Raw genomic sequence first — 20,060 nt, 5'->3', positions numbered from 1 at the left:
AAGCCTGTGATAGATATAAGATGGTCTGTAACCAAGTCACAAAGGAGATTAATCAGGCAAAGGCAGATTATGAGAAATCCTTGGCAAAGGATGCAAAGAAAAACAGAAAATAGTTCTTTACCTATGTAAACTCTAGAAGGAAAGGGATGAATCGGATTGGTCCACTGGATATTGATGGTTCAACAGTTGAGGATCCTGCTCAGGTAGCTAACAAACTAAATGAATATTTTGCATCTACATTCACACATGAGAAGTTATTCAGGGATGTGAATACCAGAGGTGAATTAAACTCTGGCAGTAAGCTAGATAATCTTGTAATAACTGAAAGTAAGTGGAGAAATTGTTGAGGATAAACATAAAAAAGGTACTCTTGGTGGATGGAATCTATCCAGTTATATTAAGGGAGGCAGCAAAGGAAGTAAGCAAACCCTTAGCCATAATTATGAGAGCTTCTTTGGACTCAGGGAAGGTACCCATAGACTGGAGTTGTGCAAATGTGACCCCAATTCACAAAGGAGGATCAAAGGCTGATCAAAGTAATTATAGACCTGTGAATTTAACTTCTGTTCCAGGAAAATTTAAGGAGGCAATGGTTAAAGAAACACTGCAGGATCATCTAGACAAGACTTCAGTTATAGCTCGGACACAGCATGGTTTTGTTAAGGGGAAGTCTTGCCTGACCAATTTGATTGGATACTATGATGCAGTCACAAAGGAGCTGGATGAGGGAATAACTTGGATCTTAGAAAGGCTTTTGATACTGTTACACATGGAAGACTGCTGCACAAATTGGAGCAGTGTGGCATTGGAGGCAAATTGCTGCTATGGATAAAGGGATGGTTGAGGGCGGAGAAGACAGAGAGTGGTAATCAATGGACACTGCTCATCGTGTGCTAATGTTATTAGTGAAATGCCTCAGGATTCAGTGTTTGGTCCATTGTTGTTTTCTGTATTTATAAATGATATTGATGATGGTATATCAAGCTTAATGTCCAAGTTTGCAGACGATACGAAGGTTGGCAGTATTGTTAAGGACACTACTGCTGCTGGAAAGGTTGAGCTGATGGGCTGAGAGGTGGCAAATTAAGTTTCACATTGACAAATGTAAAGTACTCCATATGGGAAACAGCAACCCCAGAGCAATGTATGAACTCCGTGGTACTACACTGACAGTATTAGAGAATGAAAGGACCTGGGGGGGTAATTGTGCAGGCAGATATGAAGTTTTCTGAGCATTGCAAATGGGCTGCAAGAGTAGCTCATGGTGTCTTGTCAGTGATATACAGGAATTTTTCTAGCAGAGATAAGGAGGTGATTATTCCCTTGTATAAGGCAATGGTCAGGCCACACCTTGAGTATACAGGTCTGGAGGCCTCATTTAAAGAAGGTTGTAGAGCTGCTGGAACGAGTACAGAGAAGGGCAACAAGATTAGTGAATGGAACAAAGGGTTGCCCTTACAAAGAAAGGCTTAAGTTTGGCAAATTACAGTGTCTTGAGACTAGGCACCGGGGAGGTAATCTGATAGAGGTGTATAAAGCCTTGAATGGTTTGAGCATGCTCAATGCTGATGGGATTCTTCCTCCTGCTCAGAATAATCACCTGAGAGAGCATAAATTCAAATTGAGGAAAGACAGATGTAGGATAGATGTGCGGAAATTTGCCTTTAATCAGTGGGTAGTTGGTTGGTGGAACAGACTTTCATCCACTGTTGTGGAATTTGATAGCCTTAATAAAATTAAGGCTCAGCTGGACAGGTATTTCGAAGAACGGAGGTGTGAAGTGGAAGTTTTTTTTTTTTTTTTTTGGCTGATGCTGGATAAGCTTGCTTTCTTGCATCATATACCTCTACTAATGCTAATCTGTATTTTCTCTTTCCAATGTAAAATTGATCTAGGATGTCTTGTGATCACGACACATGGTCGAAAAGCATTGTCTGCTTTCGGAAGGAAAATTGTTTTTCAAAATTCACTTTTAACTTTTTTTTTTTTTTTTTTTAATTATTTTTTGAATTGTGTTCAATTGACTTTTTTCTATAATCATTTAATCTTTTACTTGTTTTAATTTCTGGAGAGTATCAAACAGAAGTGTTCTACAGTGGTCTCAGACAGTTTTTAAATTCTTTACAGTGGGATCAACTGATGATGTTACCAACAGCAAATTCCAAGTGGGGAGCATTCAAGGAATTAATCATGGAAGCTACTAAAAGTTTCATACCTTGTAAGAAATATTGTTCAAGGTTTAAGCCTAAATGGTTATCAAATGAACTATTGAGACTCGTGACAGAGAAGAAAAATGCATGGGATGCATATAAATTATCAAGCGACTCTGAAGCTTATGACAGATATAAGCTAGTCTGTAATCAGGTCACAAAGGAGGTTAGGCAGGTGATGGCAGATTACGAGAAATCTTTGGCGAAAGCTGCTAAGAAAAACAGCAAGGATTTCTTTACTTATATAAACTCTAAAAGGAAGGGGGTGAATCTGATTGGTCCACTTCGTATCGACAGTGCGACTGTTGATGATCCTGCTCAGATAGCAAACAAACTGAATGAGTATTTTTCATCTACATTCAAACATGAGGCGTTATTAAGATTTGAAAATGCCAGAAGGTTATCAAATTGTACCAGGGTGCTTAATGATTTTGTAATAACTGAGATCCAAGTGGAGGAGAAATTGTTGAAGTTAAACATAAGAAAGGCACCTGGGGTGGATGGCATCTATCCAGTTATATTAAAGGAGGTGGCAAAAGAGGTAAGCAAACTCTTATCCATAATTATGAGAGCATCCTTGTACTCAGGGGAGTTCTCCCACAGACTGGAGAAGTGCAAATGTATCCCCAATTCACAAAGGGGGATCAAAGGGTGACATGAGTAATTACTGACCAGTTAGTTTAACTTATGTTCCGGGTAAAATAATGGAGTCACTGGTTAAAGGTGCATTGCAGGATTATCTAGACAAGACTGTAGCAATAATTCAGACACAGGTTATCAAATGCATGGGTTTGTTAAGGGAAAGTCTTGTCTGACAAATTTGATAGGATATTAAGATGTGGTTACAAAGGAACTGGATGCAAAAAATAATTTTGATATCATATATTTGGATTTCTGGAAAGCTTTTGACACTGTTCCACATGGAAGACTACTGTACAAATTGGAACAGAATGGTATTAAGGGTAAGTTGCTACAATGGATAAAAGGATGGTTGAGTGGGAGAAGACCGGGTGGTAATTAATGGGTGCTGCTCTTTGTGGACTAATGTTATTAGTGATGTCCCACAGGTTTTGGTGTTCGGTCCACTGTTGTTTTGTATATTTATCAATGATGTTGATGAAGGTATATCAGGCTTTGTGTCGAAGTTTGCAGATGATACAAAGGTTGGCAGGGTTGTTAATGACAGTAATGGCAGTGTGCTACTGCAACAGGATCTAGATAATTTGGGCAGATGGGCTAAGAAGTGGCAACTGAAGTTTAACCTTGACAAATGCAAAGTACTGTATATGGGTAGAAGTAATCCCAGAGAAATGTACCAACTGTGTGGTACTACACTTAAGGTGGTAGAAAATGAAAAAGACCTGGGAGTGATTGTGCAGTCAGATATGAAGTTTTCTGATCAATGCCGACAGTCTGCCAGGACAGGACATGGGGTTTTGTCAATGATATATAGGAATTTTGCTAGCCATGCCTTGAGTACTGTGTACAGGTCTGGAGGCCTCATTTTAGGAAGGATGTAGATTTGCTTGAGCATGTACAGAGAAGGGCAACAAGATTGATGAGGGGAATGAAGGGATCCTCTTCCCAAGAGAGGGGCTTAAGTTCTGCAAATTGCAGTGGCTGGAGACTAGGCACCTGCGCGGTGATCTGATTTAGGTGTATAAGGCCTTGAATGGGTTGAGCACACTGAATTCTGAAGGGATTCTTCCACTTGTTCAGATTATGAACCTAAGGGGGCATAAATTCAGATTAAGGAAAGACATATGTAGAATAGATGTGCGGAAATTTGCCTTTAGCCAGCAGGTGGTTAATTGCTGGAACAACTTCCATCTGTCGTGGAAGTTGATAGGTTAAATAAATTTAAGGAGTAACTGGACAAACATTTAAAGGGAATGGTTGTGTGAATTTTTTTTTTTTTTTTTTAGTTGATGCTGTATAAGCTCATACACTTGCTTTCTTGCATCACATGCCACTACTACTACTGCTGCTACAATGTATCATATTGAGGTAAATTTCTCTTATTCTTCTACAAATACGATATTAGTGTAAAATGCATTGAGCACCATATAGCTCTGTTATATACTATCAAATGCACTGGATTATAGGCTGGCCGTAGTCACAAACCCCAATACTGTAAACCAGACTACAAAAAATTCACAACCTATTGTGAATATGGTACTGAAAAGCCAGTTACCACTGTTCAAAATAATTAAGTATGCAGTCATGATGAATTTGTAAACTCTTCTGGCCTTGCCAGTCCAGAAAATAAATGAAAATTTATTTATTATATATAATATACATGTGTGTGCCTATATATTTTAGTCTTTTTATTTAACTTTTTATCTGTCAGCAAACACAGGCATAATAGTTTGTGGCGTTCAAAGTCTGAAACAAACTTGAAGAGTCCAGAAAAGCCAAAAAAAAACAAAAAAGAAGACAAAAAGGAAGATGTTTATGTGAAAGACTATCATTTTGTTAACAATTTGACTGTTCCTGGTACAACGTGCCGGCCAAAGTCTTGGTCACCAAATGATGCCCTTGTTGCTACATTGTTTCCTTCATTTTCGGATTCTGATGATGGAGGTTAGTACCATATTAATGGTTAAAATTACTTTACTGTGTGATGTTCTTACTATCCATTTTTTCCTATGAATATAATTTATTTGATTGATATTAAATTATAAAATAATTTTAACACTGGCTTTCTAGTTTGGCCTGCTCGAATGGAACCTGAGGAAGAAGAAGAAGAAATTCAATGGTCTTATAAGTAATGAAAAAATATTTAATTGTTTAATTCTTCCATGAGTGGGTTTCGGGACAGTATGCCTGCCACCTGGAGTAAAGTTTATCAAGGAATTTTGAAGTTGATAAAATTACAAAAATTACTATGTACATAAACGTTTTGAAACATTAATTTTTTTTTTTACAAAAGGGATTATTGTGAAAAAAAAAAATCAAAATTACAGCAAATAATTAGGACAACTAAGATGAACAATGGTTTAGTCAACTGATAATTGGAATTCTCTCAGAAAAAGTAAGTGGGACTTGGCAGACTGTAATTGGAAATGGACATCATTGAGATTGAAACTGAGACCAAATATATTTGCAAAATGAACAAGGAAGTATTTGGGAGGTTTAGATCTTTTGGTAGATAAGTTTGTTTTATTAGTTTAACTATTCATGATGTATTCAGTAGTAAAGAAAAGGTTGCCATGGCATGTCGTGTGAAGTAATGAAGTTTTTGGATATGGTGTACATAGTAAGAATATACCCAACTCCTGGACATGGAATGGTCTCGACAATTCGCCCCCTTCACACACACACACTACTCGGATTCTCTCTAATTACTATCTGGCAGAATAGAGGCAGCGAGATTATAAACTAGCTGATCCAAGTGCCCCCTAGAGAGTTACCAATACATTCTGTCTGGTGGGCTGGCCTGTGAACATCATTTTAGAGACGTACCCTCGAAATATAAGGAAGATTGGATCCTACCATGATGCTCATCATAACCTCAAAAGACATCAGTCATACTGCATGATGGAAGAAATGAGAAATTGCCAGAGCTTTACCCTGGAGCGTTAACATGGGTTTTGCCACTTCAAGCCTCCAATAAGCAAATTAGTGGTATTGCACCACTTGATGCAATACCAGTTGATGAGCGTCTACCACCTTATATTGCCTGGTAACACAGAGAGGAGTGGTAATTGATGCCACACTTCAACCCCTGCTTATGTTGGTTCACACCTCCAGTATACTAGGTACAGTATTCAGGACTTGCACACTTTGTTATACCCAGGGTTACTAACAGTCCCACCATCATGAAGGTGCAATCAAAGGATCTGATTGTTGCACAAAGACCAGGCTTCAAAATTCGGTCCACGTGACTCAAGTGTCACCTGAATATCAGTTCCATCAGCATTTTAGACTCCCAACTAGCAAGCCCTAATTTGTCGTACCTGTGAGTGTCTGTAACAAGCCTCAAGAACCAAATGTTGAAATCAAGCATTGGAAAATCATTAATTTTCTACTATCAGACTGATAGGAGCATAGATAGAATACTTTCTTTTGGAGTAATGACACTGACAACATATGAACTGCAGAATGATGACATATTCAGAGGGATTCACAAAACAGAGAATGCGAGAAAACAACACCATATTTAGCAGTCGCGTTGTCTTGAACCAAAATCACCCAAAATACATGTAGTTACACACCCCTTATTCTGGCCACTTGGCTACAGCAGCCTTATTGGCCATAATCATGTCCACTGCATATGCTTAAACAAACAATAAGGCAAAAAAGCAGTAACATAAACCAAAGCACTGATTACGACATATTTTCTGTGTTCACATGTTTGATTGGGAAATCATAAAAGTGATAAAATTACTATCTGGCAGAATAGTAATTTTTAATTTAATATCTTTAATATCTGTGTTCACAATAAGCAGCATAGACTGTGTATACAGACAGTTCTCGTTTTACGGCGTTTTGTTTTGTGACGATTCACAATAACAACATTGAAACCAGAAGGCTAAAAATATCAAAAAACTATTTTAAAAAATGTCAAAAATGCACAACTATAATACCGAATATGATGTGAAGAAACAGCACAGTCAATCAGGGATGAGGTGGCTGGAGATAAGAGGAGAGGAACATTCATTTCACTTGTACTGTTGTTGGGCGATTAGTCTACAGTGTTAAATTTGTGAGTTTTAATTAAAAATTATAGACCTGTTATTATAGACCTGTTAGTTTAACTTCTGTTCCAGGTAAATTAATGGAGGCACTGGTTAAAGAAGCACTGCAGGATCATCTAGACAAGAATTCAGTTATAGCTCAGACGCAGCATGGTTTTGTTAAGGGCAGGTCTTGCCTGACCAATTTGATTGGATACTATGATGTAGTCACAAAAGAACTGGATGCAGGGAATAACTTTGATATACTGCTGCACAAATTGGAGCAGTGTGGCATTGGAGGCAAACTGCTGCTATGGATAAGGGGATGGTTGAGTGGCAGAAGACAGAGAGTGGTAATCAATGGACACTGCTCAACGTGGACTAATGTTATTAGTGGAGTTCCTCAGGGTTCAGTGTTGGGTCCGTTGTTGTTTTCGGTGTTTATGAATGATATTGATGATGGGATATCAAGTTTAATGTCCAAGTTTGCAGATGATACAAAGGTTGGCAGGGTTGTTAAGGACACTACTGACGCTATGCTGCTGCAACAGGATCTGGAAAGGTTGAACAGATGGGCTGAGAGGTGGCAAATGAAGTTTAACATTGACAAATGTAAAGTACTACATAGGGAAACAGTAACCCCAGAGCAACGTATCAACTCTGCAGTACTACACTGACAGTGGTGGAGAATGAAAAGGACCTGGGGGTAATTGTGCAGGCAGATATGAAGTTCTCTGAGCAGTGCAGACGAGCTGCAAGAGTAGCTCATGGTGTCTTGTCAATGATATACAGGAATTTTTCTAGCAGGGATAAGGAGGTGATTATTCCCTTGTATAAGGCAATGGTTAGGCCACATCTTGAGTACTGTATACAGGTCTGGAGGCCTCATTTCAAGAAGGATGTAGAGCTGCTGGAACGGGTACAGAGAAGGGCAACAAGATTAGTGAATGAAACAAAGGGTTGCTCTTACGAAGAAAGGCTTAAGTTTTGCAAATTACAGAGTCTCGAGACTAGGCACCGGTGAGGTGATCTGATAGAAGTGTATAAGGCTTTGAATGGTTTGAGCATGTTCAGTGCCAATGGGATTCTTCATCTTGCTCAGAATAATCACCTCAGAGGGCATAAATTCAAATTGAGGAAGGACGGATGTCGGATAGATGTGCGGAAATTTGCCTTTGGCCATCGGGTGGTTGGTTGGTGGAACCGACTTCCATCACTTGTTGTTGAAGTTGATAGCCTAAACAAATTTAAAGCTCAACTGGACAGGTATTTCGAACGAACGGAGGGGTGAAAAGGAGTGGTGTGTGTTTTTTTTTTTTTTTTGGCTGATGCTGAATAAGCTTGCTTTCTTGCATCATATGCCTCTACTAAATGCTAATGCTAAAATTGTTGATAAAATTAATAAAACAAGAGCAGCCATGTCTAGTAAGAGAAGTGCAGTAAAGCCAAGTGAATGTGAAAATGTTGCTAAAAATACACGTGGATCTATCACATTGGAAAAAAGGATGGCGGTAATTCGTAGAATGGAAGATGATCAGATGCCCTAATGTGTGTAGAAGTATGAAATTGCCTCCACCAACTGCGAGTACCATAATGAAAAATGCAGATGGAATAAAATAGTCAATGCAACATGCTACAACAATAAGTGTGATGGTGATGCAAGTGAGTTTTAGCAGAGTAAACTTTTAGAAAAAAAATGGAGAAATTTTTTGTCAAAAAAAAAAAAAAAACATTCCGTTGACTCAAGCTGTTATTACTGATAAGGCAAAGTCAATTTTTGAAGATCTTAAGAAAAAAGAGTGTGGTGATAAGACATTTTTAGGTAGCAAGGGATGTTTCATGCAATTTAAATCTCAAAGTAAGTGCTGCTGTGTAAAATTAAGTAGTGAGGGAGGTGGAAAATATAGCATTTCCTGTAGTTTGAAGCCATTGTAGAGGAGGTTAATTATCCTCCTAATCTCATTTTTAATGTTCACGAGACCAGACTTCATTGGAAGAAATTGCCATCACAAACCTTCATTGCTCATGAAGAGCAGTCTGTGCCAGGTTTCAAGGCTGCAAAAGACAGGCTAACACTTTTGCTGGGCACAAATGTCTCTGGAACTTTAAAATTAAAACCAATGTTGGTGTACCATTCACAGACACAAGTGCCTAAATGAAGCCACATTGCCAGTTTACTGGAAATGGAATGGGGGGGAGGGGGTGACTCAAGAAATCTTCTTGGATTGGTACACAAACTATTTTTGCCCTACTGTGCTCCGTTTTTGTCAAGAGAACGAGTTATCAGTCATTGTAAGTCTTTCTTTCTCTGAGAATTCTAAAATTCTCAGAGAAAGAAAGAGGAAACTTGACAGTCAACACTGCATTCTTTCTTCAAAAAAAGGGAACATCCTCAGCCAAGGACTTCATTAGAGGAGTAAAATCTCTGCATTACGGCACTGTCAAAAAAGATCAATGCAGGGGCCTCACATGGGCACTTACAAAATCTTTCGATCGGGCTTCGAACATATCCAAGTAAATGTACAAAATTTAATTTTTTTTTATTTAATTAAATTTAGTTTGGTTATTTTATATTGTATTATATTTAATTTATTTATTAGATAGTATGAATCAGAGCTGAAATACTCAATATGTTCTACGTTGATAATAATATTAGTAAATTAATAAGAGGAGTTTACCTCAATATAGTACGTGGAACACTTCCGTATGATACCCTCCAGAAATTAAAACGGAAAAACGAAAAAATCGACAACTTACCGGTACATTAAAGTAAAATATAAATAATTAAAGTAAAATATAAATAATTAAATAATCAATTTAACACAATTCAAAATCAATTCAAAACAATTAAAATTCAAATTAACGCAATTAAAAGAATCTAACGAAAATATTCAAAACGATTTTCCTTCCTGAAGCTGACAATGCTTTTCGACCGACTGTCGTGATCACAGGAATGAATGAATGAGAATTTTCATTCCTGTGATCACGACAGTCGGTCGAAAAGCATTGTCAGCTTCAGGAAGGAAAATCGTTTTGAATATTTTCGTTAGATTCTTTTAATTGCGTTAATTTGAATTTTAATTGTTTTGAATTGATTTTGAATTGTGTTAAATTGATTATTTAATTATTTATATTTTACTTTATTTATTTATATTTTACTTTAATGTACCGGTAAGTTGTCGATTTTTTCGTTTTTTCCGTTTTAATTTCTGGAGGGTATCATACGGAAGTGTTCCACGTACTATATTGAGGTAAACTCCTCTTATTAATTTACTATTATTAATTTATTTATATTTAAAAATACTGTTTTTACATTCATTCCAGAGCTTTAAATATAATATTATATTATTTATGTCAATTTTGAGAAAGGCCTGGAACGTAACTTACTTTATATAATTAGCTTCAGTTTACAGTTGACTTACATTACAGTTCAGTTGACTTACATTACAGTTCAGTTGACTTACATTACAGTTCAGTTGACTTACATTACAGTTCAGTTGACTTACACTATATAATTAGGTTCAGTTTACACCAATTTTTGCCGACTGGGCTAGCCGGGTGGGTAAAGTGCCTGCCTGGCAACCCAAAGGCCGCAGGTTCGAATCCCGCCTCGGGCTTGGATCAAAGTACTGCAAAAACCTTGGGGGTGCATTATGGCCACAGAAGCCGATGCGCCAACTACCAAAAAAAAAAAAAAAAAATTTTTTTTGCAACAGTTCCTTCAGGAATGAAAGCCCATCGTAAACAGAAGGCTACCTGTACATGCATACTCAGAAAAACGTTAAATAATTCCAGAATACAGAATTAAAAATATACCCAATACTTATGGATTAATTTGACTGCTCACACTCAATACATATTTCTCAATTCTCAATAACCAGAAAGAATTGATGTTAATTGAATTTTGACTAATGCTATCATGCAGTGATCTTATTATAAAGATGATTCATTGGTACATTAGAAAGCAAATTATTTTGATAATAAATATCAGCATTTGTTTATATTTAAATATTAAATAGCAATAATGAGGATGGTTAGAATGAAAACAACTAAAGATAAAAAGTTAATTGAAGCGTTTGTTAATGAACATTATTTTTTAGTACAGCCTCCTTCTCTTGCAAGATACCTCTTCCATTGTGATAATCAATGTCTGGATACCATCAGAGAGGAATTTTCTTGTTTGCATGCTGAACTACTCATGAATGCAAAACAACAAGCTGATTAGTGTTGTTCACTCTGAACTGAAGAGAATTCTTTCCTAGAATGTGTAGTGACTGGGGCTGAATCATGGGTGCTTTAGTAGTAGTAGTGGCAAATGATACTTTTGTATCATCTGCAAACTTTAACATTAAGCTTGATATATCTTCATCAATACCATCAATAAATACTGAAAACAATAGGCCCAACACTGAACCCTGAGAAACTCCACTGATAACATTAATCCATGAAGAGCAGTGTCTTCTTCTACTTAACTATCCCTTTATCCACAGCAGTAACTTGCCCTTAATGCCATATTGCTCCAATTTATACAGCAGTCTTTTATGTGCAACAGTATCAAAAGCCTTCCTGAAATCCAAGTATATGATATCAAAATTATTTTTTGTATCCAGTTCCTTGGTCGCTGCATCATAATAACCTATCAGGTTGATTAGAGAACTGCTCCTTAACAAATCCACGCTGTGGCTGCAGTATAATTGCATTCCTGTTGAGATGGTCCTGCATTACCTCTTTAACCAGTGACTCCATTATTTTTCCTGGAACAGATATTAAGCTGGCAGGTCTGTAATTACTCATGTACCTCTTGATCCCCCCTTATGAATTAGGGATACATTTGCACATCTCCAGTCCATAAGTACGTATCCTGAATCCAAGGATGCTATCATAATTATGGCTAAGGTTTGCTGCCTCCATTAACACAATGGGATAGATCCCATCTACTCCTGATGCCTTTTTATGTTTAGCTTCAACAATTTCTTTTCCCCTTTCCTTTTACATGCCACTTCTATTCAGTTATCACAAAGTCATTTAGCTCTCCGTTGGAGTTTGAATCACTTCTGACATCCCCCCCTAAAGAATTCTCATGTGTGAATGTAGAAGCAAAATATGTATTCAATTTTGTCAGCAACCTGAGCAGGATCATCAATGTTTAATCCATTTATTTACAACCTGAATGTAAATTAGTTAGTAAATAATGGTGAACCATCTATATATAACCTTCAGTTTGGAAGAAACATCAGAAGCTGATCTCAAAAGGGATTGGCATGATACCACTTGTGTTCACATTACTCGCACAAATGTTGACACCGTTGAACATACATGTTTCAAAGTACTAACATACCCTTTTTATCCTCCTGACTTGTCTTGAGTGACTGTCATTTTTTGACCACTCAGAGATATTGGGAGAAGGGGAGACACTTTCATTCCACTGCTTAAGTGGTTCAGCAAGCAAAAATAAATTTTATAACAGTATCCAGGTATTAACAATGGGAGACATATTTCAAGAGGTGGACACTTTCCTCACAAAGGAAGTTCATTACCATAGGTTTGAATAAAGAACTGTTTATTTTTATTTATCTTATTCATTTATTATTTATATTAATAATTTTTTTTTTAAATTTGAAATAGCTTCTTATTCATTTCATAGTTCTCAGTTGAGAACTATGAAATGAAATTATTCAAATGAAATTATTAGTATTTATTTACTGTTGTTTTATTATATGCATAGCTGCTAACTCTCAGGAATTATAATAGACAATCTTTTTTACTCAATTTAATCCCTTTTTCCTTCTCACAATCATGCTAGAGTTGGTGCCATAGAGTTTCCATATCTTTTTGCAAAAACAGCATTTTTCTCCATCTTTTTCTTTTCACAAAAAATAGTAAAAATATTAAAATCACAAAAAAATTATTCATCATATTCACCTCCTAACTTGCCAATAGAGGCTAGAAATATGAGCTAAAACTTCACCCTCTGTCTATAAATTAAAGGCTACCTTCCTTGTCAACCACAATTACAAAAAAACTTAGTGCAAGTTTACATTGCAATCCAATGAAGTGTTAAAACTACAAATATTTAATATACTCATAGCAGGGGGTGTATGTCTTTATGAATAAATTTGGTTAACTTTATTCATAAAGTTTACCAAATTTTGGAATTAGTTTGGTGGCTAGCAACTTTTTTTCATGAATTCCTAAGACCAAAACGTTAGCATTAGTAGAGGCATATGATGCAAGTAAGCATCAGCCAAAAAAAAAAAAAAAAAAAACCTTCCACTTCACCCCTCCGTTCGTTCAAAATACCTGTCCAGCTGAGCCTTAAATTTATTTAGGCTATCAACTTCCACAACAAGGGATGGAAGTCTGTTCCACCAACCAACTACCCGCTGGCTAAAGGCAAATTTCCGCATATCTATCCTACATCTGTCTTTCCTCAATTTGAATTTATGCTCTCTCAGGTGATTATTCTGAGCAAGAGGAAGAATCCCATCAGCATTGAGCATGCTCAAGCCATTCAAGGCTTTATACGCCTCTATCAGATCACCTCGCCGGCTGTTCCACCAACCAACTACCCGCTGGCTAAAGGCAAATTTCCGCATATCTATCCTACATCTGTCTTTCCTCAGTTTGAATTTATGCTCTCTCAGGTGATTATTCTGAGCAAGAGGAAGAATCCCATCAGCATTGAGCATGCTCAAGCCATTCAAGGCTTTATACGCCTCTATCAGATCACCTCGCCGGTGCTTAGTCTCCAGACACTGTAATTTGCAAAACTTAAGCCTTTCATCATAAGAGCAACCTTTTGTTCCATTCACTAATCTTGTTGCCCTTCTCTGTACTCGTTCCAGCAGCTCTACATCCTTCTTGAAATGAGACCTCCAGACCTGTATACAGTACTCGAGGTGTGGCCTGACCATTGCCTTATACAAGGGAATAATCACCTCCCTATCCCTACTAGAAAAATTCCTGTATATCATTGACAAGACACCATGAGCTACTCTTGCAGCTCGTCTGCACTGCTCAGAGAACTTCATATCTGCCTGCACAATTACCCCCAGGTCCTTTTCATTCTCTACCACTGTCAGTGTAGTACCACAGAGTTGATACGTTGCCCCGGGGTTGCTGTTTCCCATATGTAATACTTTACATTTGTCAATGTTAAACTTCATTTGCCACCTCTCAGCCCATCTGCTCAACCTTTCCTGATCCTGTTGCAGCAGCATAGCATCAATAGTGTCCTTAACAACCCTGCCAACCTTTGTATCGTCTGCAAACTTGGACATTAAGCTTGATATACCATCATCAATATTATTTATAAATACAGAAAACAATAATGGACCCAACACTGAACCCTGAGGGATTCCACGATGAGAGGTGTCCATTGATTACCAATCTCTGTCTTCTCCCCCTCAACCATCCCTTTATCCATAGCAGCAATTTGCCTCCAATGCCACACTGCTCCAATTTGTGCAGCAGTCTTCCATGTGCAACAGTATCAAAAGCCTTTCTAAGATCCAAGTATATAATATCAGAGTTATTCCCTGCATCCAGTTCTTTTGTGACTGCATCACAGTATCTAATCAAATTGGTCAGGCAAGACTTCCCCTTAACGAAACCATGCTGTATCCGAGCTATAACTGAAGTCTTGTCTAGATGATCCTGCAGTGCTTCTTTAACCAGTGCCTCCATTAATTTTCCTGGAACAGAAGTTAAACTCACAGGTCATGTGTCAGCCTTTGATCCTCCTTTGTGAATTGGGGTCACATTTGCACATCTCCAGTCTATGGGTACCTCCCCTGAGTCCAAGGAAGCTCTCATAATTATGGCTAAGGGTTTGCTTACTTCCTTGCTGCCTCCTTTAATATAACTGGATAGATCCCATCCACCCCGGGTGCCTTTCTTGTGTTTTTCTTCATCAATTTCTCCTCCACTTGACTCTCAGTTATTACATGATTATCTAGCTTACTGCCAGAGTTGAATACACCTCTGGCATTCCCCTCGCTGAATAACTCCTCATGTGTAAATGTCGATGCAAAATATTCGTTTAGTTTGTTAGCTACCTGAGCAGGATCGTCAACAGTAGAGCCATCGATATCAAGTGGAACAATCTGATTCATCCCTCTCTTTCTAGAGTTTACATAAGTAAAGAACTCTTTCCTGTTTTTCTTTGCATCCCTTGCGAAAGATTTCTCGTAATCTGCCTTCGCCTGCCTAACCTCCTTTGTAACTTGGTTACAGATCAGCTTGTATCTATCATAGGCTTCTGTGTCATGTGTTAATTTGTATGTATCCCATGCATTTTTCTTCTGTGCCATATGTCTCATTAGTTCATGTGACATCCATTTAGGTCTAAGCCTTGAACAATATTTCTTAGTTGGTATGTAAAACCTAGTAGCTTCCAAGATAAGTTCTTTGAATGCTTCCCATTTCCTATGGCAATTGAAAAGCTGCTATCCCCAATCATGAGTTACCCAACTGTCAGAAACAGTTGGGTAACTTGTGATTCTGAAACATTAACTTAAATATTGCATTTGAAGAATCAATTCATCAACCAATAATGATTTTTGGAGAACAAGTTTTTTTAAGCCAAATTGAAATGAATTGATGTCACAAAAAAAAAAAAAAATAAAAAAAAAATATATATTTTGTTGCTTGGTTCTGTCATTTTCAATTTGCAAACCTACCAGAAGTTATGAAAGAAAGAATGATATGCAGTGGTCCTTGGCCAGGCAACTGAAAAGTGCACAAAGAAGCATGAAATATAACAAGTTATTCCAAGTCATTCATGGTTTTTAATAATTCCTCATAGCCATGCTCAGTGTCAAAGAATATTCAATTAGGTAGGGGAATCAGTCCAGATCTTCTCTTTGTAGTGCAATTCTGTTATAAAAAAAAAACTTTGACCCAATATTCCTGAAGATATGCAAAGTCTTCTACAGTATCTTTCTTGAAGTAATCATAACAGCTGATGCATAACAAACAATCTAAACAAAATTACTGACAAATGTTAGGTAAGCCAATGTTTAAAAGAATACTGTAATGGTAAAACAGTCCTATGGCTGTGTTTTATTATAAAATGGGTACCTTGCCAGTGAATTTTAATTTGTAGTGCAGTGTTGGACATTTAAAAAAATACCTGATCTCTTGCTTTTCAAAAATCAGAAGTTGGTAGCTATGTATATGCAATCTAAAGGCAACCTGTGATGGTGGAGATAGCCATTTGTTTGCGAGATCATTGGCATTGCAGGGAAAAAAAAATAGTTATTTTCTAATAGAACCTTTCCTTGTATTTTCTAATAGAACCTTTCCTAAAATAGAAAATTCATTAAAACTGATATTTTATTGTATTTTTCACACTGTATATAAAAACTGATGTTATTTTTCATTATTTTCTATTAGCAAAGGAAGAATTCCGAAAAAATGGAAGAAATCGTGGAAAACGTTATGGCACTGATCCAGCGTGTTATGAATTTTTTGAAAAAATATCTTTCCCTCATTGGATTACAAAGGGAAATGAAAGTAGTAGCAATCCTCAGTCTTCTTTAATATCAAATTTGGAAAACAATGTTGAAAATCTGCTTGTCACTGACAATATAATTCCGAGAGTATCATCTATAAAGGATAGAATTAATGAACTTGAATCTCATGTTCATACAACTCCTAGTACACAGAAAAATGGTAGAAGTGATAAAGCTAATAGTGTATTGAATCGTCCAGGATTAGTTCTTAACTTAGCTACTCATTTTGAATCTGGTTCAAAACCAAGTACTCCTTCTCCTGTTGATGAAGGATTAGTAATGAAAACATCATCCGAGCAGGAGGCAGTAGAACCAGTGCTTTCACAGACTAAACCTCCTGTATCAAAGCATCATGCAATCTTAGTAAAACCAAATTCATGGCCACTGGAACATATATGTGGTGGAAGTACGGAAGATACCTGTGCTGAAAGTATACAGATTATTTCATCCAAGGAAAAGGCAAATATTGGCGAATCTGTTATGGAAACAAATTATGAACAGTCATATGAAGGTGGTTTGGAGGAATCCCATGATCAGAATCCCTTGAGAGTATCTCAAAATGGAGAGCTTCATAATAATGAGAGCTCTACTGGAGATAAGGTTTGTACGTGCAGTGCAGAGCTTCTTTCCTCACAGGAAATGAATTGTGATAGCTCATCCTTCAGTAATGAAGAAGACAGCCCTGAAGCTCTTCCAAAGAAAGCTAGTCATATCTCAAATGATATAGCCTTGAAATCAAGTTTTCAGGATTTATGTAAGAATAGTGTTCTTCCAAAAGTAGCTCACAGCTGGATTTCAATGCAACCGGATTCCTCTTATTCATCTGCTAATTTAGATATACCTATTGATTCAAGATTTTCACACACACTTCTTCCAGACATGCTTATAGACCAAAAATGTGTTATTTCTGCATTTCCAACTCAAGAGATAAACCAGAAGACTCACAATGATCCAGATAATTCTTACCAGCCAGATGTTTCTCAGTCTGATTACAGAGTGTCTCCTTTGGAAGAGCCATTATCATCACTTCTTCAGAGTTCATTAGTATCTGCCAGTTCACAAAATCTAGCAATTAAGAGTAAATTTTCTTATGAGAAGGAAGACATTCCTTGGACTCCAGGAACAGTATGGAGAACAAAACAACAACTTGAAGAAAAAAATCTAATCAGGACTGCATCTTTTGATAATGGCTTTCCATCCCACTCACATTCAACACCATCCACTCCACCAGATTTGGGTCCTTTACCCTCAAAACCTGTTCAGCGTTCACAGAGTCTTCGTAGTGAACATAGATCAGATTCCATGTTTTCTGGAAAATGGTATCCATTGCCATCTCTTGCATCAACTCCTATAGTTTCACATAATTCATTTGGATTTTTAAAAAACAAAAGTAGGAGTGATATAGTGCATAGTGTTAGTACTCCATCAGTAGTTGAAGCCGTAAATGAGGTCATTTGTGGAACTCACAGAATTCTTGCAAGTGCCATCCAGTCAATCCCTGCCAATCGACACAGTGTACCACCATCTGGACGCAGCACACCCTCACCAAAGTCAAAGCGGAACTTTGGAAGTATTTCTTCACTTCCTGATATAAAGATCCCAGACACTTCATCTCTTGACATCAACAGATTACCTACAACAAATATAAAAGATAATCCAACACCTGCAACAGTAAAATACCAAAAAGAACCACTTGAAAACTTCAAGTCCAAGTTGAACTCTGCACAAAAAAATCACACTGACTATCCTTTACCCATAACAGAACAAATGAGGTTTGTTAAAGACAGCACTCCGAATCTAGTCGTTAATGATAAGTTACTAGATAATAGTAAAGATTTGAGTATAGTGAAAAGAATCAGAAAAGAACTAGAGGCCAAATCTAGTAGTAAAATAATCAAGAAAGATGCTATGGTTTCTACAGAAAATGAGTTTGAGTTAAATGATAGTTTGTGGCATGTTTCCTCATCAAGAAAATCGATGAGCACTCCTTCTTCTCCTGATATGGACAGCAGAACTAGAAATTGTACTTGTACAGACATAACTAGGAGTAGTGAATTGTTTCTAAGCAAGAGGCTTGATACCTCAACTGATATACCTTCATATAAAACTTGTTTAACAGAAGAAAAATTACAACATCCACCACCTACTCCTCATCGAAAAGCCAGCTTAGACTTAGACTGCTTTAAAAAGCCATCATCATCATCATCATCTCAAAAACAGTGTTATTTCCAAGCATATACTCCTTCCAGTGATATTTCTGCACTGGATACTAATTTAAATACCCAAAACTTAATTAGAACCCCAAAGACAACTGTAGGTACTAATGGCTTTCGAAAAGGTAACTTTGAAACAGAACACTCCCAACAAATGTCTAAAGAAAGTCAGTCACACCAGTCATTAGATACGCCTGTAATTTCTCATGGTAGACCACCAGTTTCAAAAAATGTAAGTTCTTACGTGGTAATGCCCCCTCCACCATCCCCACCACCACCAGGTACATTAGGACTAACAAGAAAAATACGCAAACAACAAGGAAGTAGCCATCCTTTGAGTAAGTTACCTATTAGACAGAGGCATGCCAATCCATTATACAATACTATGTGATACTGTGTTTTGCTAAGAGTTATAATTGTCTTTGTAAAAATGTGTTTGTCATTATACTGTTGCTTGTATATATATGCATGTATGTACAGGGTATTTAAAAAGTATGTGCAAAAAAGTTACATGGCATATTCAAAGTCTAAAATAATAGTTACAAAAAAAGTTAAACATGTCTAATTCTGAATGGTTACAGAGCTATATAGTTTTGGATAGTAAAATTATTTAATAAAAATAATAAATAAAAATAAAAATAATTATTTATAAAAATAATAAATAGGAATAATTGGGATTTTATTATTTTTACCATTCAAACAATCATAGATCCATAACTGTCAGAATTATATACATGTTTATATGACTTTTTTGACATTCGGATACACCCCAGAGTTTTTTTGTTGCACATACTTCTGAAATACCCTGTATCATATACCCCTATACCCTAAATGTTTTAAACAAAAACAGTATTTCATTTTTGGAAATACCTTATATATTTCACAGATACCAAATGGAAAATATCTCAGAGAACTAAATTTAGTTTTCTGATCTTTGTGATATAAAAGGTTATTTGTAAACCTGACAATTTCTTTTTAAAAAGGCTTGCAGTTCTGATCTTGTACAACTTTCCTCCTGGTATCTGGAATTATTATAAATGAGCATAATTTGATTTCTTTTATTCTCATACTTTGCTGAAGTTTTAACGAGTAGTGTTCCATGCAAGATATAGTTGGGGTTATTTCTTTTAATATATGTAGTTCTTTACAACATTAAAAAAAACTTTTTATTCAGTATGATTTGGCATGCAAGCATATTACGAGAACATTTAATGTAGAAAATTATGTATTGCTGCCAGAAATACTCAAGAATGGTGTTTTTTTTTTTTTTTTCTGCATTGAGTAACATTAAATAACATCTGACTAGAATAATTATTAGGATCAGTCAGCATTAAATGAAAAGCTTTCAGGGAAACTGTGATTTTGATAAAAGTACTCATCCCGTCAGGACTGTTTGTCACCATTCTGGTATATAATAATGTGCCATATTCTGTTATTTATTAT

The 20,060-nt window shown here is 36.6% G+C and overlaps 1 protein-coding gene across 2 annotated transcripts in view; it reads left to right on the top strand.

The window, feature by feature from the left end:
• LOC150085821 (uncharacterized) overlaps positions 1-19,117 on the top strand; it is a 354,492-nt gene extending 335,375 nt beyond the window's left edge. For both annotated transcript variants that reach the window (XM_090374264.1, XM_090374263.1), the window contains 2 exons: positions 4,561-4,793; positions 16,286-19,117. In XM_090374264.1, the coding sequence (XP_090230390.1) occupies positions 4,561-4,793; positions 16,286-19,008 (2,956 nt within the window). In that variant the 3' untranslated portion in view covers positions 19,009-19,117. The remainder of the gene's footprint in view (positions 1-4,560; positions 4,794-16,285) is intronic.
• The last annotated feature ends 943 nt before the right edge of the window (positions 19,118-20,060 follow it).

The sequence above is a fragment of the Mastigoproctus giganteus genome, chromosome 5 (genome assembly GCF_048544385.1).
Source record: "Mastigoproctus giganteus isolate SK-2022 chromosome 5, ASM4854438v1, whole genome shotgun sequence".
Taxonomy (NCBI): Eukaryota; Metazoa; Arthropoda; class Arachnida; order Uropygi; family Thelyphonidae; genus Mastigoproctus; species Mastigoproctus giganteus.
Note: the sequence above shows the minus strand (reverse complement) of the source record. Positions and strands in the feature narration are given on the sequence as shown.